The 26,585-nt window shown below is 41.6% G+C and overlaps 1 protein-coding gene across 3 annotated transcripts in view; it reads left to right on the forward strand.

Annotated features, from left to right (window-relative positions):
• The window catches only part of RPTOR (regulatory associated protein of MTOR complex 1), a 539,367-nt gene that overhangs the window by 449,325 nt on the left and 63,457 nt on the right, over nt 1-26,585 (forward strand). For all 3 annotated transcript variants that reach the window (XM_089539327.1, XM_089539336.1, XM_089539347.1), the window contains 4 exons: nt 14,164-14,269; nt 19,894-20,008; nt 20,361-20,485; nt 23,455-23,559. In XM_089539327.1, the coding sequence (XP_089395453.1) occupies nt 14,164-14,269; nt 19,894-20,008; nt 20,361-20,485; nt 23,455-23,559 (451 nt within the window). The remainder of the gene's footprint in view (nt 1-14,163; nt 14,270-19,893; nt 20,009-20,360; nt 20,486-23,454; nt 23,560-26,585) is intronic.

The following is a 26,585-nucleotide window of genomic DNA, read 5'->3' on the forward strand; positions in this document are numbered from 1 at the left end:
TCAGGATTTATTTTATTCATCTATCTTGTAAGGAGGAAGGGGTCACTGATTCTGGAATACACTTGAGACTAAGGTTTATCCTTCTTTCTCAATTTTTCCAAATCCTCCAGCTTATTTTGCAGGTTAGAATTTGCTTCTTCTAAGGTGCAAATTCTCTTTTCATGATGAGATCCCTGTTGAAAGACATCATTTACTGTTTCCTCTATATCTTGGATTTTTTTAAAAAAATCTCAGAGATTTTCAAATTAAGTGGCTCTAAAGCAAATGATCAGTCCCTTTGTAGATCCCTGACCAAATTTTCATGTAACTTTTCCAGTAATTCTAGAAAGGGAAGGTCTGAAACAACAGGAAATCCAGGGTTCCCCATTTTACTTGCCTTATTAGAGCCATGTGTTGTGTGGGTAATTATCAGGCCTCTCTCTTCTAGTTGTGGTTTTGCTTCCTTTGCAGGTGTGCAAAAATCCGTAATAAGTTGATCAGCTGCCCTCTTTAATGTAGATATGAATACCAACAGCCTTGTTGATTTTTAAGTTGAAATTCTTTCTTTTATTTATAATTAATCATCAGGATTAAGGCAAGCTCTTTGACTACCACGTTTAATGGCTGGTCACACACCCCACTATCTGTTTGGTTTTTAATCAGAGGTAGAAATATTTTCTTTCCTGAATAAATGCTAAGCGAATTTGAATTCCTAATGAATAAGCTGAATTCCTAATCAATGTCAGTTGCATTTATCTGTCCCTGGACCAATTAATCTGCTTTTAACTGCAGACTCTTACACATTCCTTTTTGGTAGAATTTGCTGAGAAATAGATGTTTGGTTTTTATGAGAAATTCAGACTCTCCAAATGCTTTGGGAAGGGCATGTAATACTTTTGAGTGTTTATTTTGCTGAAAACAAAGAAGATAAATTTGATAAATAATAAGTAGCCACAATTTTTCTGCTTTTGTAGTAGTTCTTGTTCTTTTATTTAACTGGACAAATAGCTGCAGATAGATTTTGGCCTCAGTCAGCCCCTTGAGCGGAATTATGTAATTTTTGTCAGCAACAGTATTTTGCGTATTTCCTGCATTCCATTGTCAGTTGTCATTTCTCTCAGAAAGCACCTAAGTAGTTCTTTCCTCTCAATATCCTTGATTAATGTACATGTGCCCAGTGTTATCCTCCATTAGCCTGCTACCAGCATTAGAAAGACACTACCAAGCCTCCCTTCATAGCAGATATATCCAAAGATGACTGCCATGTCTGATGGAAGCAAATAACGAGGACTTGTTCCACTATTCCATCTTTGCCTTCCCACCCACGCTTCATCAACACTGCTTCTGCTTTGGTGTAAAGCTTCCATTTTTGTTTAAAGGCACCCCTCTAGGATAGAAAGCCATTCTCAGACAGTCAGACTGACAGACAGATAGCCACACTCTTAGAAGCGACAAAATGGACATTCTTGCAATATGGAGGTGTGAGACTCCTTTTAAAGCTCACTCTGGTTTCTTTCACCCCTTCTGTAGCTACCTGTCATAAAAATGAATGGAGCCAAATCACTTCTGTAGCAGGAAGTAACCTGCTGCTTGGGGGATATAGATGGATGGTGACAAAACCTGTACTTTACACCTAATACAGAGCAATTAAAACCCACTGGTCTCAGTGGAGCAATATACATTTGTGCTTACTCCTTCACACCAACGTGCACACACCACTATCTTTTGCCCATCAAAGGGATAAACTTAGAATATACAACATTCTGCTAATGTTGCATAAAAGTGCATTTTGTTGCCTGTTACAGAAAATTGATGAATTGAGATTTCTATTTGGCTTGCATGGAACAGCATGTTCTTTTCTACAGAGCGCTGTGGATCAAAGATGGCAAAAATTTCCTAACACTTCATTGAACAATAATTAGTTCCTATGAAAGAAAAACTGTACTAGCATACTATTTGGCATAAAACTGGTGCATGGCATCAGTTTCAGCAGTGCTGCTTCCCCTGATAGCTCCATACCTCAAGCTTCTAATCCATATTGTTCTCTGGAGTTATTTCAACTGTTTCTTTCTTGTAAATATGACACCCAGCACATTCAGGAATAAAGAATCCTGGTTTAGTCTTGCTGGCTTCTAGGAATTTCAGCTACCTCATTTTCTTTTTTAAAATGATGAGATGTGAATTAAACATCTGTAGGAGACACAGATGTTTCTAGGCCCTCGTGCCAAGGCTCTGCTGACAAACACAAGCAGCAGGCAGAGTGACAAAATGGATGTTCTGCACTTAGTAAATGTGAAAAGACAGCTAGTGCATCTAACTTTTGAAAGATTTGTTCTGGAAAAGTCATTCGTTCACAGAGAGAAGGCATCCTTGGTCCTGTAGGGACTGGTGGGATTATAAACTACTGGCTTGCCTGCAGAAATCAATTTTGATTTATTGAATAGTAGACCAAACTTTCTTTCAGAATTCAGAAGAGAATGCTGCATCATCTTTGCTTGGGAGGCGTTTAAACTGATTGCTTGCAGGAGTGCTCAGCCAGTCAAACATCTTGCCCTATGCCCACATCAGAATTCTAAAAATGCTTGAAAGTCACATTTTGAATTGCATCAGGCAAATTAAAGTTTAATCTTGCACCCATGTCTGAAAGTAAACATCCAGGATTTCTAAATATTTAACACGGGCAGAATGTGAGTGAAAATGCACAAATCCATAGCCACAAATTCTTGTGCCTGCTCTGCTAAACCAATTGAGAACTTCACTCCTTAAGAAACTGCTTCTGCATTGTGAAGCAGCAGAGATTCTGGTGAACCATTATTTGTTGCTGCAAAGAATAAATCCATCTTCATTCCTTATTTTCACAACCCCTCACTATTTCCATCCTGATATGGGTAAAGAGGAGAACAACTTCATTGGCTTTCACATGGCACTACTCAGTGGGAGACTTCTGAATTGTAATTGGTTTCTGTCTGAGTGGAAGCCAAGAGGTGTTAGAAATCTGTAGCATGTCATGATCCTAATCATGTAACACTGTTCCAGACAGTCGCTCATCTCTGGGAGACTCACACTGGAGAGACTAGAACAAAGGCTTAACTTTCATTTATTACAGACAGACGTATTGTAAAATTTAAAAGAAAAAACGGACTGCAGGTTAGGGCAAGTGTAATGTGGGAAAAATCCAGCTGTCTTGAAATCAATGTCCATTTAATCCAGATTCCTATTTCCTACAGCTACCTTTCAGGTGAACCTTACTGGCCAACCAATGGGGCACCAGTGGCCGTCTATTACTCCTTATCTTGCCCCCAGCACCTAGCTTGGAGAAAATATTTTTCTAGCATGCAACTCTTAGACAGCAGCTACCAGAATCCCCCAGGCATTGGCCATCTTGATTGGAAATTCTGGTAGTTATAGTCTTAAAGAAAGGTAACTTTTCAAAGCTAGTATTACTGTTAGTATTACTTCTTCTAAGGAGGTATATGCCATTTAGCTACCATCACTTATAGCTGTTAGTAGATATATTGCTAATACATATCCAGAAACTTTTGTTTTTAAAGCAAGATAAGAGAGCGATCAGTGGATTCCATGTATTAAGTGTGGAGAAGAGTTTTCTTCTGTTTTTACTGCCCATCAATTTCATTGGATGACCTGAGGTTCTACTATAATGAGACAGGGAAAACCACTGATCTACAAAGCCCATTCCTCTCTTACAGGCAACAAATGAATGATCTGGCTAAAGTCTTGACTCAAGAATGTGCTCCCAAATAATTACATGCTAAATTGTGTATCTGTTCTTTGTAACTGAGCAAGTCCCTCTCATTCAGAGAAATGGAAGAAGAGACACAGGACAATAGTTAACAAAGTAAAAGATCCAGGGAGGGTTTTTTTAAAAAAAATTAAGTAGGGTTTCTATCACCCGGTCTACAAGATCCATTTGCTACAAAATCCCTTTTTATGTTGGACCAGACTAACACAGCTGTGTCTTTGAAACCATGTTGTGCTGTTTCTGATGGCTTGCCTGATCCAGTGCAGTTGGAGCCACAACACCCTTTGTTCCTGTTTCTTCCAGCTCTGTTCCCGGTTCCAGGTTACTGTCGCCTCAGCCTTTTGGGGGTTGTTCTCACTGGCTTATACTCCGGGTTACAATCGAATTCAAGGTATAGTGTTCCTATTTGAACCCGAATTAACTCTAGAACAGTTCTAGAGTAACTCGCAATCGTTTCCACTACGATCCGAATCAGAAATTGTTTTTTTTTTAAAATCCGCGGTAGGGGCTTATAAAGCGGGTTAAAAAAATAGAAGGGTCGAATGTACTATTTTCCCTTGATTTGGGATAGGAATCGGAGTATTTAAATAGGAACGATCAGCCTCTGAAATCGGGTTAGCTGGATGGGAGGAGCGGAGCGCGATGGGCTGGCTCGGGGGAGTTGCCCTTTCTTGTCCTCATCCGTCGTGGCCGTCGCCATCTTTGCTTCCCTCACCCTTGTCCACGGCGGTCTTTCAATAAGAGATAAGGATTATTATTTTTTTTATTTTTTAATGGTTTACAGGCGCTTAATCTCTTCAGCACTTTAAGCGCCTGAAGTCCCGGCCGCTCAAGCGCCTGCATCTGTCAAAGGACTCTTAAAGGCTTCCCCCGGTGCAAGAAGAGCCATTGAACACCATTTGTAACGGAGGAGAGGCTGGATGCACAGCAATCTCAGGGGAAATAGAGCCTTTCCATCTCTCTTTCCCAAACGGAATCTGCCTTCTCCTCCTTGATCCCATTTTCCAACCCTGGGGATTCTGTAGAGCCATGAAGCAGGGATATGTCCTGCAAAACCCATCCCATAGTTCCTCTGGAAGGAGCTTTGGTTCCCCAAATTCGCTTTGCCTGCAGCCTCCCCCATTGATCTCTGGGCTCTCTGGAGGGCTCCCTGGCTGTCTGTAGAGCCATGAAGCGGGGATATGTCCTGCAAAACCCACCCCATAGTTCCTCTGGAAGGAGCTTTCCCCAAATTTGCTTTGCCTGCAGCCTCCCCCAGCCTCTCTGGGGTCTTTCTTCCAAGGCAGCAGCCTAGCAGAAGTGCTTTGGGGAGGCAGTTTTCTCTCTCCCTCAACCATCCTTCCCCACGAATAATTACAGGACTCATAGGCACTTTAAGCGCCTCCTCATTGGCTCTTTTATAAAAAACCGCGAAATTTAAAAGTGACGTTATGATGATGTTGCTTTGATTGACAACCCCAAAATGGTGAGTGGGAACGAAATAAGGCTAAAACTGGTTTATATATACACCGTTTTATTTGAATAGGAATGAAAGCGGATCACTTAAAGCGAATCAGTTGGTAAATGAGAACGAAGAAAAAAAAGCGATTTGGAACGCGGGATAACACTCGTTGTATTTTGAATCGATTTAACCAATACCGGTGTATTTTAAACCGTTGTAAATCGCAAGTGAGAACACCCCCAATGTCCCCTTTGTGCCACCCCTTGGCTAGCATGGGGCTCTCCCCCCCCCCCCCCATATGCCTTTCCATGTCTTAGCTTTGTGCCCTTTATTGCTTCCTTTTCAGATGCTCATTTGCTCAGCTTTCTTTCCCCTACAAGCTGTATCTACTGATTTCACTCACTTTCCCTGTCACTCTTAGCTTTCTGTGGTTGTGTCCAACACAGCCACTTTCCCCACACCTTGAGTTTTCCTTCGAAGTCTTGCTTTGCCTCTGGAGCCTGCTATTGGTTGCTACCTCGACTGGCATCTCACATCCCCTTGCCTCTTAAGTATATCCCCTTTGACATCTTAATTTTTTCTCTTAAAATGAGTTTTGAATTAAAGTATAATCCTTCCCACTTCAATATGCTTAGATGCAATTTATCTTGGATTTGTTTTTGTTTTTTTTGTTACTGATTGGTTGTCATTCTCTGTATAATAAACCTTAGAATGCTGTGAAAGAAAACTTCTGAGAAGAAAATATAAAAATAAGCAATCTAACTGAATAATTCTTGTAGTAATTTGTTTCCAGTAGAGGGATTGCCAGGGAAACAATTGGTATATCAGTATCATTGGCCTGACTATATTTTTACTGGGCATGTTGGAACTATCTGCCATGGATTATAACAATCATCTCTAAGTCCATAGAACCATGGAGTTGGTTCTTTAAAATAATCTAGTCCAACCTCCTAACTGTAGGGTACAACTATAGCATATCTTCCAGATGGCCATCCAGCCTCCGAGAAAGGAAAATACTGAAGCTTGTGGCAGTCTTTTCTATTGTCAAATCACCTTATATTTAGGAAGCTTCTCTTAATGCTTATTGGAAATCTTTTCCCCTGCAATTTCCAAGTATTGATTCTAGCCTTACATTATGAAGCTAGAGGAAACACTTCACCTGTCTTCTGCATAACAGGTTTTCATGTTTGAAAACAACTTTCATCTCTCACCTTACTCTTCCTATTAGTGTTCATAATGATGCACTTTTTTATCTGTACTGAATAGGTCAGATCCTGCTAACAAATTGGAAATATTTTTATTCTCAGTCTCCTGCATTTCTAATACATATTTTAGACACCCCTTTTTTCTTAGTAGTAGTATTCAAGGCAGGAGGCTACCATTAGAACAGAATACAGAGAAACAGAATGGTTCCCAGTCAGAAAGAAGGTCACACAAAGTTATATGCTATCACCCTATCTATTTAACTTGTATGCAGAGCAGGTTCAGACATGGGGAAGGAGTGAAGATCAGATGAAGGAATATTTAAGATATGCAGATAACACCATAATTATTGCAGAAAATATCAAAGACTTGAAGCAATTACTCAAAGTCAGACAGGAAAGTGCCAAGGCAAGCTTTACTGCTGAACATTAAGACAACAACAATAATGGCCACAGAGGAGTTATAGAAATTTAGTCAACATCTGTGGTCCCCAAACTTTTTGGGGCCACCGTCCCCTTTCCTTTTGAATGTCAACCCTAGCACACCTCTCCACCCCACCCCCCACCACGGCACATATTTTTGATATTAGTTCTACTGTTCTCCATGTAGTCATGCTGGCTACATGACCACGGAATCCTCTGACAGTACTTGCTCCCTTGACTTAGTAGCAGAGATGAGTACCACCCCTAGTATACGACTAGACAATCTTATCAAGGGAAAACCTTTACCTTTTCTGCTGCAAGTTCAAAATAATCCATCTTTTGTTGCCTGTTTTATTGTACCATTTCCTGTATTCTTATGTATTTTATATGTATTATCCTATTATTTCTTAGATTGTACGCCATAGGCAGGTTTACTCTTATATATTTATTGTTTTATGTACAGAGCTGTGCAAATCTACAGCGCTATATAAATTAATTAATAATAATAATAATAATAATAATAATAATTGGTTGCTTCCCCCCTTTGCACCCTCACCTTGGGAACAGCAACCAAGCAGCTGGCTGAGAAGCAACCAAGAAGCTTCTTGCTTGTACCAGCCTTGCAGCTAAGGATGGCACAAGCAAGAGGCTTCTTAGTTGCTGTTTGAGTGGCTGCTCAGTCGCTGCTCCCTTTGCATACTGTCATCCTGGGAGTAGCAACTGAGAAGATGGCTGAGCAGCAACCGAGAAGCCTCTCACCCATGCCAGCCTTACAGCAGAAGCCAGTGTGGATAAGAGGCCTCTTGGTTGCTGCTCAGACAGCTGCTCAGTTGCTGCTCTCAGGGTGACCAGGTGCAAGGGAGAAGCTTCTGCCTAGAGAGGAGAGATTTCATCGAGGCACAGAAAGGCGCAACGTGTGTGTGTGTAGCAGTTTATAGAGGCCAAACACTCTGGACTGGATACTGGTGCAGGCCAGAAAGAGAGAAGTTTTAATTACAGATGCCACTCCAAGACAAAAGACTCTTTCCAAAAATCGAGCACAGATGCTCCTTCCCCAGAGACATGTCTTCCCCACACAGCTTCAAGTGTCTACTCTTCCACAAAAAAATGGTTTCTTCTACTACCTCTTATTTCAGTCCATCTGATGAAAGAAAGCAGGAGCAGCAATGCAACTCCAACCTACTAGCCAAGTCCCATCAAAGCTCACAAGGCTTAAGCAGGGTCCCAGATTTGAAAGCTTCTTTTTGCCACCTCTTCTCCCCTGCCACTATGCGCTCTAACTCTTTGCTCCAGTCTGTCCCAAAATGGTGCTGCTCTGAGCCACAGAAGTGATGCCCTGTGCCTAAGCCTCACACAAGTTTCCCAATTGCAGCTGCTAGCAAAAGACGTCGGTAAGGGACTGAATTCACTTGGGCAGGCAAAGAGTGGGAGACATCACCACACAAAATGATCAATGAGGCTTTGTGGTGATTTTCTGGGGAAAAGAAGTTTCATGTAATCATCATTCCCACCATGGTATAAAAAACCGCTATTTCCCCTTGTCTTTCCTGCACACCAGTACTTTGACTGAAAGTTCCCCTGCTGCTCCCTTTCCCCTTCACTGCCCGCTGGATCATTCCATTGCCCCTGGGCGGGGCATACAGCCCACTTTGGGAATCACTGAAAGATGATGATGAAATTGAAATAGTTAAGAATTTCCTGTAGCTTGGCTCAGTCATTCATCACAATGGGGGTTGCAGTCAAGAAGTCAGAAGAAAAGTAGGATCAGGAAGGGCAGCTATGAAAGAAAGCATAATAATAATAATAATAATAATAATAATAATAATAATAATAACAACAACAACTAGACAAGATCGTGAAGTCCAAAGATAAAAACTGAACACCAAAGTAAGTCTTGTGCAAGCCATCATATTTCCCATGTATGGATGTGAAAGCTGGACAATGAAGAAAGAAAATAAATTCATTTGAGATGTGGTGCTGGAGAAGAATGCCAGGGGTACTGTGGACAGCCAAAAAAACAAACCTGAACTCTCCCTGGAAGCTAAGGTGACTCAATTGACGCTGTCATACTTTAGCTACATCATGAGAAAGGCATGATTCACAAGAAGAGACAATAATGCTAGAAAAGGTGGGGACAGTAGAAAGAGAGGAAGAGTGCATTCTAAATTGATAGACTCTGTCAAGGAGATCATGGCTCTGAGTATGCAGAACCTGAGCAGAGAAGTTGTAAACAGAGGGGCTTGGAAGTGTTTCATTCATGGATCACCATTAGTCAAAGATAACTTGAATGCAGCGAACAACAATAGCAGCAAGCCAAGGCCAGTTCTTGCAAGACACAGTAGTAATAGTTAAACTTTATTTCTTATGTTCAGTATAATCTCCATCATGGCAATTATAGGCGGGATACAGACCACCAGAAAGAGACGCCAGGGAGACGCCTCTCTTTGCTGCGCAGGAGCGCCGCAGCATACAAATTGCGTGGTGCTGCTACGCAGGAGAAAAGGAGCTCCAAAAAGCAGCTCCTTTTTGTGGCGCCGCAAAGCGCCAGAGACGGCACGGTTACATCGCAGCTGCGCAATGCCGTTTGGAGGCAGCGCAGCTGCGATGTCATCGTTACACTCTCCGTCTGTAAGGCGCTGCGTAACGGCGGAGCATGCACTACGTGCTAGGGTTGTGGGGCATGTGCACGCGCCGCCCTGAGGCAACCCGAGCACGTCATGGACACGTCGCAAAGGGCCCATCTGTACAGGGCCATAGATAATTATTTTAAGGGAAATAGTCATGAAAGGAAAACACTATAACAGGGTGAATACTTTTGTTGAGAGCTAGCATGGTGTAATGGTTTGAATGTTGGACTACAACACTGGAGACCAGGGTTCAATTCCCAGCTTGGCCATGAAAACCACTGGGTGATGTTGGCAAGTGACATGCTCTCAGCCTCGGGGGAAGGCAATGGCAAACCTCCTCTGAACACATCTTGCCAAGAAAACCCCATGATAGGTTTGCCTTAGGATTGCCATAGGTTGGAAACAAGTTGAAGATACACAATAACAACAAATACATTTGTTTGAAAATGCAAATATAATTAGGAAGATCAAATGTACCTCTTTGTGTGATTTTCTGTAAAAGAAAGCAATTTATGTTTTACATATAAAATATTTATCATGGAGACATAAATGCCTAGCAGCAGCAGGTCCAAAATACTACATGAGTACTGATCTGTAATACAATGAGCCCACACCATACACAGGCTCATTATAAGCAGCTTTCAGCTTACGCTGAAGCCTCCTGGCAATAAAAATAATGGTGCACGTGCCCACGGTGCACATACACTGCCACGCGGCGAGCCCAAGCCCCATTCTATCCAGTGGAGCTTGAGCATACACGCTTTTTGCTTTATGCGGGGGGGGGGGGGAGGGGGGTCCGGAACGGATCCTCTGTGTAAAGTGAGAGCAGACTGTAATAGCTCTGGTCAAGGACTTTTTTATGATTTAGATGAATAAGGATAGCAAATAGTTACCAATTCTTTGATATACAGTCATCCCTTTCTATCTGCAGAGGATCTATTCTGGACCCCTTCTGCCTCACGGATAGCAAAAAGCACAGGACCTTAAGTCCTGTTCTTCTCTGTGGTCATGCATGCACGGCCACTCACATGGCCATTTGCATGCATGGCCATTTAAAATGAGCTTCCCATCCTCTGAAGCTCAAGTCTGCGGATGGCAAGCCTGAGGATAAGACTGACTTAAAAAAAACTGTTGTACCCTGGCCTCATGTCTTCAGATGCAGATCTTAGGATTCCCATACTGGCATGTTTCAGTTTTGTTTGCTTTTTAAAGTAATAGAGTGAAATGTTCTTCATCAGAAAGTTAGAATGAAAATAGGTAGCAACTAGAAAACCAGTACAGTTTCCTGGACATAGTGGCACCAACATTTTTGGAAATTGGATTTAATAAATGAGTTAACACAGCAAATTAATGTGGCTAGGGGTCTCAGGTTATCATATTTCTTTTTGGAAAAATGATACCCATTCATTCCATATATTAACAATGACATTTCAATTAGACTTTTTGATAAAAGTATAAAGTCAGCTATAAATTGTTTATATAGGCCCGTTACAAACGGGCAGAAAAGTACACGCAGAGCGTGTACTAGGGTTAGAAAGGGCCGGTGCTTCCACACCCCCTAACCCTAGTGCGCGCTTTGCACGCACAAAATGGCAGCCGCCGCCATGAGGACGTCACGACCGCACCGCCTCTATACGGGGCGGCGCAGACGTGACATCCTCGCTCCGCGCCAGGGCGCTTAGTGCGCCCTTAGCGTAGAGCAGGAAGGAGCTCCGTTTCGGAGCTCCTTCCTGGTTTGGTCCGCTGGGCGCAGCCTTTACACGGCTGCGCCCAGCGGACCAAAGGAGAAAGGGGCCAAGGGGCCTCTTTCTCCTCCTCCCCGCCGCCGCAGGGTGTCCTTGGAGCTTGAAGCCCCAAGGACACCCCTTTCCAGGCTGCGGGGAAGCGGCCTTTTGCCGCTTCCCCGCAGCCTGGAAAGCGGCGGATCGGGGCCTCAGCTGCTGCCAGTCTAACCACTGAGGCCCCGATACCCCAGGGAAAGGGGCGGGTGCAGCCCGCCCCAAACAGGCAGTCTGTAACCCGCCTTTGTAAATTTTGGACTAACCCTAGAAATGTTAAATCTTGCCATGAACCTGTAATGGGATATAAATAGTTTTTGCATCTTTAAATGCACAAATATGCTGTGGTGCTCCATTCTTACATAATAAGATGCTCTGGTACACTGGTCTTGGTTTTGTATTTGCAAATATTAAAAAAGTTTCAATAAAAGATGAGGGTTTTTTTTGTTTTTAACAGGGTTGTGGCACCCACATGGAGACTGTTTTGTCTTGCTATGGTAATGATAGTAATGATCTGACTATGACAGTTCTCTCTCCAAAAGACTGGCACCTATGATACATTACATAACATTATGCTCTTTACATCGAGGTTATAAATCTTCACTAATTTCATTCTCATAGGGAAGAATGAATAATTCAATCAATTCTCTTCTCACTGTGAGAAAGTCCTTGAAAACTGCAGTTTTCAAGCACTATTCACAGTTTGCGATTTATTCTGTACTAACACAAAAAACACCCACACGTGCCTATTTGTGCGTGTGTGTGTGTGTGTGTGTATAGAAAACAACGTTCCTTCATAGAAAATGCTGGGGGCGGGATTCCAGCATCAAATTAAGTCAGCAAAAATTCTCAGGATATCGCAGCACTGGTCAGAGTGTCCTTTTCACCTGCTGTTTGAATATTAGCAATTCTTTCCATTCTTACTTAGACTCTTGTCCTTGAACATGATCTGAGACTGTGCAGTGGGGATGTACAAATCTAAATTCCTTCCAACCTTTCTTCCCCTGGTTTCAGAAAATACATAAATAGAAGTAAATATGTACCAACAATAGATTCATACTCCTGGTCACTTCTTGCATGTGGTATAGTAGAGCAAGCTTTATTTCTTTTGGTATGCCTTCCAAAATTTCAAGTGATCAGATATTCCAGGAACTTACCTTATCCAAACTCACAGTGTTGGTTCACCTTGCTCAGCTCTGTCCACTCTGTCTGGAACAACATGCTAAGTTTCAGGAAGAGGCCTTTTCCACCCTTGCTATCCGAAATTCTTTAAGTGTAGATACTAAAAGTAGAACCTGGGACCTTAATCATGCAAAGTGTGGATACTACCAGTGAATTATGGCTCCTCTCTGAATGTCACAATAGATACAAGTGTCATACCAAAAAAAAAAAGGCTTTGTGAAACTTGTGGTATAGGTGGAGTATCCCTTATCTGAAATGTTTGGGACTAGAACTTTCTATATTTTGTATTTTTTATTTTGAAATACCTGGATTTGCATATTTGCAGTACATAACACAAATGAGTACCCAGATTGTTGGGGGCAGTTAACTTACAGTTGTAAATCGCTTAGACACTGTTAGTTCAGTATGAAGGAGAATATAAATGAAGCTGTTTGTTTATTTTGTTTGTATAATATGTATTGTATTTGCAAGGCTCAAGAGAGATGTGACTGGAAAGAGACTTGGGATCTGTAAAATTGTGGGAATCCAAGTATAGTGCTTGGTGCAAATCCATGCCTCCTGCCATTTCACAGAACCTTGTGTCTCTCTCCAGGCTTGCATCTTGTTTGTTCACTACTTATATTGTGTATGAGAAGCAAGACTGGAGGGAGACTGAGGATCTGAGAGACAGATGATCAGGAGCACCATAGCCACTGCCTCAAAGGTGGCTGGCAGCAAAAAGTTTCAGGTTTTGGAGGTTTTCAGATTTCTACATTAGGCATGCTCAACTTGTATTGAATTTGTGTCAGGAGAACCTCACAATGGCCTTTTCATCTGTTTGGCTATGCCAGTAATGCTGACTTTAATTTTAACCGAAGCAATGATGCACTGCTTTCCATACCCTAGACAACTGTACAGAAACAGAAGATTTCCACATGTTTATCTCCAAACATGAATTATACCTTCTGTATTTACATTCCCTGCCACATGCTTTATGATGCCATTTATTAGGAAGAAATTATGCAAAAGTCCCAGTCCTTACATTTAAAGAACGCTTAGGAGATGGGTGTTAAAACAGTTCAGTATATGACATGCTTGTGGGACTATAACAGCAGCCACTAGATTCAGATATATCTGCTATGACAAACCATTTATATAAACTTCATAAATTTATGTTGCTCTTTAAGATGACAGGATGTTCATTCTCCTCCCATAAGGGCTTGCAGCCTGCCTGACACAAGATAAAAGGCATGGACTTTGTGTGAAGGAGTAGGTTTTAAAATATTTGTCGATTAATAGCTATAATTTATCCATCGTAAGCGTAAAATGTGCATTTTAAAAGAGCTATCCCCAGTGAGAAGATTTCATTGCTGATGTCATTTTTAAAGCAATATGTGTATACATCTTCACTCAAATAATGTATTCCAGATTACTTTCCTAACCATCAATCACTCTCATGGGCTGTTTGTCAAAGAAAAATGTAATCTCCATTAGATTTCATTAAAATACCACCTGAAAATGTCTAATATTTATTTTCAATGGCTACAGGAAATAATAAGGTTTTTATTGGTTGACATCCCACAGACCAAAACCACCTGATAATGTTGAGCTCAAAAGGTACTGAAGTGTATCAGGGAATAGAAAACCTTCATCAGCCTCTTGCTGCTTTTGGTCAGGTTGCATCAACTGAAGAATCTCCTATACTGGTTGAAATAAACAGAGAGCTGATGTTGCAAAATTCCATTCTTTTCCGCTGTCTTATGGTCTTCATCTATTTCTAATTTACCTGTAGATTCCAGAAGAACATGATTTGGAGAGCCAGGTCCGTAAAGAGAGGGAATGGCGGTTCTTGCGCAATGCCCGAGTCAGAAAGCAAGCACAGAAAATCATCCAAAAAGGTAATCCCCTCTGCAATCCCCCTATCCCACCCTTGATACATCTCCTAGCACAAAGGAGAATAGATATTCTTTCTTCTTCATGGCACTGTAATCAGAGGTTCTGTCCACCAGCTTCTATCATGTCATGGATGACCTCTTTAAAGGCTTTTGCTTGTAACATAAACTTAGAATCATAGAATCATAGAATCGTAGAGTTGGAAGAGACCACTAGGGCCATCCAGTCCAACCCCCTGCCATGCAGGAAATCCAAATCAAAGCATCCCTGACAGATGGCCATCCAGCCTCTCTTTAAAGACCTCCAAGGAAGGAGACTCTATCACCTTCCGAGGAAGTGCATTCCACTGCCGAACAGCCCTTACTGTCAGGAAGTTCCTCCTAATGTTCAGGTGGAATCTCTTTTCCTGTAGCTTGCATCCATTGTTCCGGGTCCTGTTCTCTGGAGCAAGCTTGCTCCCTCCTCATTATGACATCCTTTCAAATATTTAAACAGGGCTATCATATCACCTCTTAACCTTCTTTTCTCCAGGCTAAACATCCCCAGCTCCCTAAGTCGTTCCTCATAGGGCATGTTTTCCAGACCCTTCACCATTTTTGTCGCCCTCCTTTGGACACGCTCCAGTTTCTCAATGTCCTTTCTGAATTGTGGCGCCCAGAACTGGACACAATATTCTAGGTGGGGCCTGACCAAAGCAGAATACAGTGGCACTATTACTTCTCTTGATCTAGACACTATACTTCTATTGATGCAGCCCAAAATAGCATTGGCCTTTTTAGCTGCCGCATCACACTGTTGACTCATGTTCAACTTGTGGTCTACTTGGACTCCTAGATCCCTTTCACACGTAGTTTCATTCAGCCAGGTGTCACCCATCCTATATCTGTGCTTTTTATTTTTCCGCCCTAAGTGCAATACCTTACATTTCTCTGTGTTGAATTTCATTTTGTTAGCTTTGGCCCAGCTTTGTAGTCTATTCAGGTCATTTTGAATCTTGATCCTATCCTCTGAGGTATTAGCTATTCCCCCTAATTTGGTGTACTTGTACTGTTGTGATAGGCAATTTGCTTTGGGATTTAGCTGATCTTTTTCTTCCTTGGTAAAATTCACAGCAGTAAGGTTATGAGTCTTCTAGAGATGGAATAGAAAAACAAACTTTCATTTCTCAGCCTGCCATGCAAACCAGGATTTGCCATTTCATTTGAACACAATGGGATTTGAGCCACCATTCAATGAATCCAGCCCATTTAATAGTTTTATCAATAGTTTTTTGGAGTGAAGTGCCTACAAATTAGCAGTAATATACATGCTCACAGTCATATGTGATCTGGAACACAGAGGTGGAGGTCACATCACTGTGAACTTTCTAGGCTTTAGCTGCAGTTGGAAGCTAAGGTTACCCCTCTCTGTGTGTCTATACATTAGTTGAAGAATAACTTTAGAGTAAGGGGTGGAACAGACAGGCATGAAGGGGCGGCTTGAAGCCGCCTCTCCCAAGACACCTTGGGGCCATGGCAAGCACACACCACATAAAAAACCCTCAAACTAACCAATTCACATTTTCATTTGGTTAGTATGATTTTTTTTATGTCTTTCCATACCCTATCTTTTCCCTAAGTTCTTCTGTTTTTGAGTTTAAGCACACACCACAGCCACAATGTGTCAGGAATCTGGCCCAAATAGGATCTGAAAAGATCTGCTCCTGTTTGGACCGGGTTTAAGGCACCCTGCTGCAGCTCCAGGGTAGCTTTCAGGTGTGTGGCATCTAAACGCCACACCCCCAAGACATCTTGAAGACGTCGCCGTCTGATTGGGCGGCTTCAAGACGTCTTGGGGTGTGTAGCGTCTAGACATCATGTCCCCAAAGCCGCCAGGAAGCCAGCTTTTAGAGCCAGTCTGTGCCAAGCCTAGTTTTCCTCTTGATAGTTTTTCAGATGGTGAAGACTTTCCATATAAAAATCCTTCCTCCTGCTAAAATTGCTCCACCACATAAGGATAAATATGGGAAAGATGGTGAAATCCTTGGTAGCGTGATACAACTAGCTGATCCTTCTGGACAGAGTATGGATACTTGTCTCACAGCAACGAAAAACCAAACATAGTGATATCACATGATCTAAGAGTGTTTAAACTAAGTCCCTCATCAGAAGTTCAAACCCATTCTGTGAACCTCTGTTCTTCCTTTCCTTAGGACAGAGATGTCCACCTGGGAGAACACAAGGATCTTTTCATAAGTCTGTTAATTTTGAAAATATTTATCTTTTTAAGGATTTTAGGGTCAGCAAAGATGGCCACAATTCCAGTGTCCTTATAATATGGGCCATTCATGTATTTTTCATCTGGCTTGTGGACCCCAAGAGCTGCAGGCTGAGTATTTGAGCACCCAGACTTTCTTCTTTCCATGGAAGTGGAGAGCTGGCTGATTGATACAGTGCACCCCTAGTTGATCCAAGCAAAAGGGCCTTGTTTTATAGAATCATCAAGTTGGAAGAGACCACATGGGCCATCCAGTCCAACCCTTACTTTTTTGCTTTTTTAGTCTTAATTGCTTTAGTCTTTCAAGAAGTGAGAAAGAACAAAAGGACTGAAAAATGTGCTTGGTGACAGGTACAAGCATTCAAAAACCACTGAAGTGAGTGTTTCCTTTCAGCACCTGGCCATGATAATCTTTAAAGTGCAGGCATCTGACTGACAGTTTTGAACCTGAACACTGGTAGCTGAGCTTTTGGGCAGCCATGCCAATCAGAGATGATGTGTTGGCCAAGAAGCAAAACTTCCACCACAAAATGAATCACATCAAGGCATTCTTGCCTTTCTCTTCAGTTCTGTGAAGCTCAGGTGGATGTTGCAGCTTAGGAACAATAGCAAAACCAGGGTTGCAGGGAAGGATGCCAGTGTTTCCACCCTGTCCACATGGCAGAGTCAACAGCTGATGTGTTTAAAGCTTTTGCATAATAGCTTGTCTTCTGCTATTTCCCCAAATCACCTAAAGGATTTCAATATCCTTTGGCTTTATTAATTCCCTGAATGACTTTTCCCTTCAGCATAGTTCTCCTGTACTTCTTGTGTGTGGTTTCTTTTACCCTTATAGTATCCAACCCCACCCCTTTAATATGTATTGGGTTCACAATTCATCAGCCTGTATATTCCATCTCATCTTGCTTATTTATAATGCTTTATGCATTTACAAGGCAGCAGTCAGGCTGTGGGCTTTATTGTTTAATGGCAGCAGTTTAATTTGAATTCTCTGTATCTTCCTGAAGTGGCCCCTTAATTTTACATAGCTGTGTTTAGAATTGACGTTATACTACTTCTGCAGCTTGCTTAGCCAGTGAATAAGAAGGAGTACATTTTCGTCACTCACCTCTACTGTCACATTCAGCATGACTCAAGATTGCTCCCACTAGAGTTGAGAAAATCTGGGTGCTTTCCCATCTTGAGATGTCAGCTAGGGAAAGATTAGTGTGAAATATTAATCTGCTGAGAGAGATGGTCTGTCTCTCACGTACAGCTCGGTCCTTTGCAACCTGGTAAGCTTGAGTCAGCAGAGAAGTGAGCCTTGAGGATTTTTAAAAGAAATAGAATGGTGCCTAGAACTGTGCAAACAATTGAGGAGAGTCAGAACAGTATGGGAGGATTTTCTCTTTGTCATGAGAAGGACATTTTTATTTTATGCTCCAGCAAGTTTTCTATATGTCTAAGATTCCTCATGACTACCACTGTCCTGAAGCTTTGAGCATTTTCATAGCCAATAAAGCCAACAGCTCTTAGCATATAGCAATAAAATGTGTGGCATTTTTAAAGCGTTTTATTTCACACATACTTAGCTTAGTGCAAATATGAATGATACTGGGTAAGTCACACTTCCTCAGCCTCACATGGCAAACCTTCTTTGAATAAATCTTACCAAGAAAGCCCATAATAGATTCACCTTAGGGTAGCCAAGTAGCAGGGAAATTATTTGAACACAACAGCAAATTGGAAACACTGGAAATCTTGGATGCCATCCATTTTGGAAATTTCCTCCACTTAAATCTAGAATCATAGAATAATAGAATCGGAAGAGACCACAAGGGCCATCCAGTCCAACCCCCTGCCATGCAGAAACTCTCAATCAAAGCATCCCCGACATATGGCCATCCAGCCTCTGCTTAAAGACCTCCAAAGAAGGAGACTCCACTACACTCCGAGGGAGTTTGTTCCACTGTCGAACAGCCCTTAATGTCAGGAAGTTCCTCCTAATGTTGAGGTGGAATCTCTTTTCCTGCAGCTTGCATCCGTTGTTCCGGGTCCTGTTCTCTGGAGCAGCAGAAAACAAGGTTGTTCCCTCCTCAATATGACATCCCTTCAAATATTTAAACAGGGCTATCATATCACCTATTAACCTTCTTTCTCCAGGCTAAACATCCCCAGCTCCCTAAGGTGTTCCTCATAGGGCATGGTTTTCAGACCCTTCACCCTTTTAGTCGCCCTCCTTTGGACACGCTCCAGTTTTTCAATGCCCTTTTTGAATTGTGGTGCCCAGAACTGGACACAATATTCCAGGTGGGGCCTGACCAAAGCAGAATATAGTGGCACTATTAGTTCTCTTGATCTAGACACTATATTTTTATTGATGCAGCCTAAAATTGCATTGGCCTTTTTAGCTGCCACATCACATTGTTGACTCATGTTCAGTTTGTGGTCTACTTGGACTCCCAGATCCCTTTCACACATAGTCTTGTTCAGCCAGGTGTCCCCCATCCTATATCTGTGCATTTCATTTTTCCACCCTAAGTGCAGTATGTTACATTTCTCCTTGTGGAATTTCATTTTGTTAGCTTTGGCCCAGCTTTCTAGTCTATTCAGATCATTTTGAATTTTGATCCTGTCCTCTGGGGTATTAGCTATTCCTCCTAATTTGGTGTCATCTGCAAATTTGATGAGTATGCCCCCAATTCTGTCATCCAAAAAGAATAAAAAGTTTTGTAATGATAATTATCATATATATTCTATACTAAAGCTTAGTAATGTGATGATTTTCTGTGAGCCTGCCTTTAATACAGTGGACCTTTCGGTCATTTTTCAAATATGAAATCTTGGCTCTTATTGCAATTAATTATTATAGTGAAGTGAAATGGAGTTGTGCCTTCTATGTGACATCTGCTCTTGTTACCTGCCTTTTTAGTATCCCCTCTAATAATAGGTGGTTAACCTTTCACAGCATTTTGCCTGCTCACTGATCTGCTCTCCTCTTAGCTAGGCAGTGTTCTGCTGTCAAATTCTGAAAACCATTGTGAGTTCTCAAGTTTGTTAAGGTCGGAAGAGGAGAATCAAACTGTGGAGATAAGTTGGCAGCTCTTCCCTCTGGTCTTAACAGAGGAAATAGATACATCACACTGAAGGAAATCAACCACATCAATTGGTCTCTTGCTGGGTGATTACCTCATTTTCTGTGTGGACAGAAGACAAAATTAAAATAGTCTGGAAATAAACCAGTTTTTCCCTGCCCCTTTTAATTTGAAGAAATCAACTATAATGTGTTTAGGGAGCCTCCTTTGTAGATCAATAATCCATGGTCATTCAGTACATTTTGCGTATCAGATGTTGATAGCAATATTCTCTCTGCTCTTCCTCTCTCACTTTCTAGGCATTTCACGACTAGATGATCAAATATTTCTGAACAGAAATCCTGGCATGCCCTCCGTAGTCAAATTTCACCCATTTACCCCATGTATAGCAGTGGCTGATAAAGACAGCATCTGGTAAGATAAACATTTTAAATGAGCATAGTTGAGCTGCTGTTCTGTTTGTTCTGCTAAGGAAAAGTCTTATAAGTACAGTTGTCTTGTTACACCAGAATTCGTTACAGGCCTTTATAATAGACTTTCTGTTTACTCCCTCTGCAGCAGCTGGAGGTGTAATGTAGAGACATTAATCAAGCAATGTTAAATAATCTGCAGTGGGAAAGGGGGCTGCAATTGATTTTGAGCCAGTCTGAAAAGTTTAGCTAGTTGTGCACTTAAATCCAGTCTTAGTATATGACTTCAGCTGTCTAACCTTTGTGTTATTTTATTTTATTTTTCCTTCTGGGTTTTCCCCCCTTCCCTTTCCCAGCTTCTGGGATTGGGAAAAAGGGGAGAAGATGGATTATTTTCACAATGGAAATCCACGCTACACAAGAATCACAGCCATGGAATATTTGAATGGACAAGACTGCTCCCTGCTCTTGACAGCTACAGGTGGGAATGGTTTAAATGAAAGAAGTAAACTTGAGGGTTAAGAAGTGTCTGACATGTGCTCTGTCTCACCAGACTGTTAATGGGCCTGGCCCCGTGATTCATTCACACATAGATATATGTTCACATCCCTGCTTTCAACCACCACCACCATCATACACATGCACCAGAGAAATCTTGTATATATTTCTTTTCTGAATCAGAAGTGAAAATGTCCTTATTGCACACTATCTTCAGCACACACTGCCAACAGACTTTGAGTCATCCATAAGACTCTGCAGCCTCACAAAACAGTGAGCATTATCCTGTGAATGTTTCATTATCATCCCCTGCCATTCTCAATTCATCCCAAGTGTGAAAAATATTTTATGAATCAGGAGATCTAACCACTGACCTGTCAGCCGTAAGATTATTTTGAACCCAACTGCAGGAATTCACCATGTCAATCCCCTCTCACAACTCCAGAACAATCCTTCTTTCACATTAGGAAGCCTGGTTAATCCAAAAAGTGAATTTCCCCACGAGCCATCATAGAACACATCTTCAAGGTCCACTCCATCCAAATACCCTTCATTCTTCCAGGAAGCTTCCAGATTGGGTTTTTAAGTTATGCCAGCCTGGAGCTTTCACTGATCATGGCTTCCCTATACTCCTCTGTTATTGAGGGGAGATGGGGGGGGGGGGTAGTTAAGTGAAGATCTACCATCCTGAAGTATATTAAAGCTGTCCTTCCACCCTGAGTGGTGTAACCTGGTCAGTGTTTGGAGGCAGAAGACAATCTACCACTTTTCTCTGTCCCACCCCATTTGGGATTCTCTGCCCAAATCTGTAGCTAAATCATAAAGACTTCCTATAGCCAATAATCCACATATATCATTCCTATCTGATCCTATGCTGTCTTTTCCACAGCAAAGAGGAAACATGAGGAAATTACATAGCCTTTTCTCACTGACTGTTTTTGAACCTTGATGTTATTACCATCTAAGCTTTATATGTAATAGAGGGAGAGAGTACGTGTCTTCTCTGTCTTCTGTTTTTGGATTAGAATCTCATGAATGTTCCTGTCTGGTCCCAAAGAAATAAACTGAGAAAAAGAAAACAGATACTGTAGTGATGACATAAAGTACTGTTTTCCTCTTTCCTCAAAACAGCTGGATTTTCTTGTGTCCTAGATCCATTTTAAATTTGCCAGACTAAGTGTTTCATATTTCTGGAATATTGGGCTTAATAAGGAGAATGAGGCAAGGGGACTGTGATATCTCTATAAACTTGTTTCTCCATTACTTGTTTCTGTATGCCTTCAAGTCATATATGACTTATGGTGACCCTAAGCGACTCTATTATGGGTTTTTTTTACAAGATTTGCTCAGAAGAATTTTGCCATGGTTTTCATCTGAGGCCGAGAGTGTAACCTGTCCAAGTTCACCCAGTGGGTTTCCAGGGACGAGCAGGAATTTGAACTCTGGCCTCCAGAGTTGTAGTCCAATGTACAACTGACTACACTATTTTGGTTCCACCCTTAACTTGTTGTTGATGTGGTGTGCCTTCAGGTCATTTCTGACTTATGGCGACTCTAAGGTGACCCTATCATAGGGTTTTATTGACAAGTATCTTCAGAGGGGGTTTGCTATTTGTCATCCTCTGAGGCTGAGAGAGGGTGACTTCCCAAAGTCACACAGTGGGTTTCCATGTCTCAGACAGAATTTAAACCCTGGTCTCCCAATGTCCTGGTCCAACTTTCAAACCATTATAACACACTACCCCAGCACCCTTAACTTAGGCCAAAAACAGACGGGGCAGCTTCCAGCCACTCCAGGGGCATGGCGTTTCCATGACACCCACCCCCAGAGCACCTGGAAGCCTCACCAAAGCCGCTTAAGGCAGCCCAAAACCGCTCCCAAAAGGAGCAGCTTTTTTCCTCTCCTTGCCGTGGTCCCTTTGGGACCATGGTAGGAGGTACCCTTGGGGCCGCAACATGTGTTCACTGTGGCCCCAGGGTGATCAGGCTGGGAGTGATTTCTGGCTGCTCCTGGATGCCCTTCTGTTTCATCCCATAGTGATTCTTAAATGCTAAAGGGGGAAAATGTTTGGTGTATGACAGAATATAGCAGTATGTAAGGTGAAAGGTTCATGAAATGAAATGGTGCAAATAGGCTGGGCTTAGAGTTTGTCACACCACACAGGTTCAGAACAGTGAAAAATAAAGGAGCTAGTCTGAGGGAAGGAACACACTGTAGCTGTGAGAAGAAAAACTGTGGTCCAGTCATATGTTTATGCTATGTTTTCTCAGATTCTTGTGTAATGTATGAGTCTTAATTTAACGTTTAAAAAGCCTCCTGTTTGTTGTTTTAAAAAATTCATAAGAAGAAAAAGCAGTTTTCTTTAGGAAAATGATACATGGAGCAGAGTCTAGCCTTCATCTTACAGTGCCATTACCCCACTTGGACGTACTCCCCAAAGCTGGGGGGTTTTGTTTGTTTGTTTGTTTTGCCATTAAACCAAGTTGATGCTCTGATCCAAAATAAGCATAGTGCAGAGAAAAGCACTCTGAAAAGCAAAGGCCATCTAAAATGTGTGCCTTATCACTCAATGCTATCACACACCAAGCATTAAAGAAGAAATATATGGGCTATACAAAAAACAAGATGCTGCTTATAACTCAGAATGGAGGGTTAGCATTATTCTGCCCTAATGAAGAGATAAACCTTCCACAAAGTAAACAGAAATTGTTGAAATTGGGAAGAGTTCAGGCCTTCACTGGCAACTTCTGACTACTCTTCTGGACATGTCTTCTAGCTATTCTGAAAACCATGTTTTAGTAAAATCTGAATAAACTGTACATAAGAATTAAATCTGTAATGGCTATGATTTAATGACAGTGACTGATGTGATGATCACCAAACACCATCTTCTCTTCTCAGACTACTGTTACATACCTTGCCTTATCTTTTCCCTTCTGTCTTTCCTTCAAGATGATGGTGCTATAAGGGTGTGGAAAAACTTCGCTGACCTGGAGAAGAATCCAGAGATGGTGACCGCTTGGCAGGGCTTATCAGACATGCTGCCAACAACACGTGGTAGGTACAACCTTACACCCTGCCCAGCTTTGAAGAGGCAACCACAACTTGCAATAGCTGTAAAACTAGATAACCTGCAGCTGTTTTCTCTGCTTTTGCCTTCAACAATATCTTGTTAAAAAACATGGCTTTTCTGAAATGTGACCTGGTGAAAGATTGTTTCCCTACCATATTATCAGCTAAATTATAAGCCCACCCTATACAGAAGCAGCAGGTTGGGGATATGTGTACAGAGGATATGTTTTTCACAGTACTAAATAGAGCATTGTTCAGCTACATTCTCTTTGGACTGCACTGCAATTGCATCACTGGAGGTCAGATCTACCTTCTTTGCTTCTAGTTAGAGAATTGCTGTGTGAAGCTGTATTGAGTGCTGCCTTTCCTTAAACTCCTTATAGCAGCTAGTTACCTCCTTTCACTTTGGGGTTCACCCAAAGTCATTCCATAACACTCTCCATTTAGTTTGCTTGTTCACTCTTGCTTCAGCTTTGCATGCTTACCATGTTGCCTTGCTCAGTTTGCTTCATCACAAACAGCTCTGCTTGTGGTACTTCATGTCATTTATGGCAGGGGTGAAGATAAGGGTCAAGGGGAGAATGTGAAATGTCAGGCTCAGGGCAGTGCTACAAGTATATGTAAATGGCCAAGCATTAGACAGATTCAGGCAGAACTAGATGTCAGCAAGAGAGTCAGAGCCTGAATGAGGCAGGGTTAGGTGGCTAAAAACCCTCTGTCAGATTCTGTAATAGAAGGGTATGTGTTCCACTTCCAGGACAAGAGGAGTCATTAATGCTCTGACAGCTCTCATTTCTGAGCCTGTGTATCCCACCACTAGAGCTTGACAGCTGCTGATTTGAAAACTTCCTGTTGCTAAACTAGTACTTTGCTATCCCTTTAAAACATTTGTGCAAGCACAGCCAGGAAGTAGTAGTGGTTTGACATGTCAAAATAAAAATCTCTGCCCTTTGAACATAAAGGATTTTACATTTCAGTAGCAGTGCCTACATCAATTTCTTTAATGTCATCTTCTTCCCTCATGTTGCTCTGCTTTTCCAGTATAATGTGCCTTCTAGCTATTCATTGGAATTCAAACATAATACCTCACTCAGATCTAAACTCTTTGACAGCTCTTCCTCTGGTTCTTGCCATGAAAATTATCTCTGCCTTTTTGGGCGGGCAGCTGGAAAGCTGAGGTCAATTTGTCACAAGCTAAACCTTCTGCAGCACAACATCCCATGTGCATAGAATCAATCAAGGGTTGTTATTTATTTTTATCCCTGTAAGATAGGCATGTGCTGTAAATGGGATGTGGCTGAAAGTCTGACATTATTAGAATGCCATCAGTAAGCTCCAGGAGAAGCTAGTGGGGAAATGCTTAGCTTGTGATTAATTCCTATACTGCTTTGGAAAGGGAGGAGAGTACCAAGCTCAGACCTTGATGATCTCTCCCATTCTTGTTTTCACTGGCCCCTTCCCATGGCTTAATATTTACTCAAAGCTCATTTAACACATCTTGCCTAGGGCATCTACAAAGTACCCACCTGAGAATCAGCCTAGTCATTCATAGTTAGTGTAGAGTTTAGTTCATTTTCTTTGCCAAAAACTGTCAGGTTTTGCTAATACAAATACATGACATTATCTCAGTGCAGTTATAAAAAATTTAAAAGACATTCAAAAAAGTAAAACTAGCAACCAAATAGTTAGAGTCCCTATTTGAAATATAGTATAGCTTGGTGTGCATTTTCTGTTTCACTTGTCATAAGAGATCATTGTTTTAGTCATCTTTCGCGACTTATCACTAGGCTTAAATGTACAGTAGTTTAATGCACTTACATGTAGATGGTACAACATCTGATACATGATAATACACGAGAACAAAACTTAGATTGTAGTAGGGAGAACAGCTTTTAGTGGGATAAATTGTGTAATACATTAGTCACACAAAAATAGGCATGAGATGTCCACCACTTAAGTTTGCAAATACCCATCTGAAATAATGAAATGATCTGAACTCTTATTAAAGAAAAAATTTCTTTCAAAGACTGCTCATGCAGGTATTTTTCTGACCTTTTTGATTTATATTGAAAGTTTAAGATAAGAAGAGAATTTGCTGTTTTATGGATAGCTAGTGTGTTATAAATTCTGATTCAGAGTGACATTTGTAGAAATTGACTGAAATTGGTTGCAGTGCCTTAAGAATTCCTTATTATTATCTTTACTGCCCTAAAAAATAGTCCAAGGGTGAAAGGAGAAGATACCTTCTCTGGTATCTTCAAATAACCTTTAAAAAGGCTTTAACCCTTGGACTCCAGCATAGAATCTGGTGCAAAACAGCCAAACCCCTGTCGTATCCTTCATTTTTCTTCTGATGTGTCTGTTCTTGCTGTTGTCTGCATCTGCAGTTCAAAGATCAGAGCCTTGAAAACCTTGTCTGTGTGATAAACCCATTACAGCATACCATAACATGTCCAGGCAATATAAAAATGACATCTTACATAAGATATGAGAGGTTAAATGCAGTGCAACAAAGCAGACCAACATACCTAGTGCTTTGCAGATATATTTAAGATTGAGAAATGTATCATTCATTGTCTCTTAGGAGCCAAGATCTTGTTATCAAAAAAGGCTGATGCAAGGCCAGCCAAAGACATTTTGCTGCTTGAGGTGAAAGACAAGATGATGCTTTCCCACCCCATAATAGAAGAAGACTGAACTCTCAGTCCATGGGATGGCATCCTCCATCATACCTGAAGTAATGATTAAAGAATTCATGTAGCAGACACAACGCTTACCTCCAACAAATGGGAACAGCTGGGGTGAGGGAGCCTGTCACTTTAGCTCCTGCCTGAAGCAGTTGCCTCATTCTGCTTAATATTTGAACCTTTCCTGGACTGATGCCATGAAAATCTGCTACCAAGCAAGAGTGGTCTTGCTGTTCCTTATCTTCCTCCTTTCATTCCTTTTGGTTGCATTAGCAAAGAGAGGACACACAGAAACAAAATTATTATTTCTCAGTGGATGACTGT

Source organism: Sceloporus occidentalis, unplaced genomic scaffold, assembly GCF_023333645.1.
Source record: "Sceloporus occidentalis isolate IW3139 unplaced genomic scaffold, rSceOcc1.0.p SCAF_1, whole genome shotgun sequence".
Lineage (NCBI taxonomy): Eukaryota > Metazoa > Chordata > Lepidosauria > Squamata > Phrynosomatidae > Sceloporus > Sceloporus occidentalis.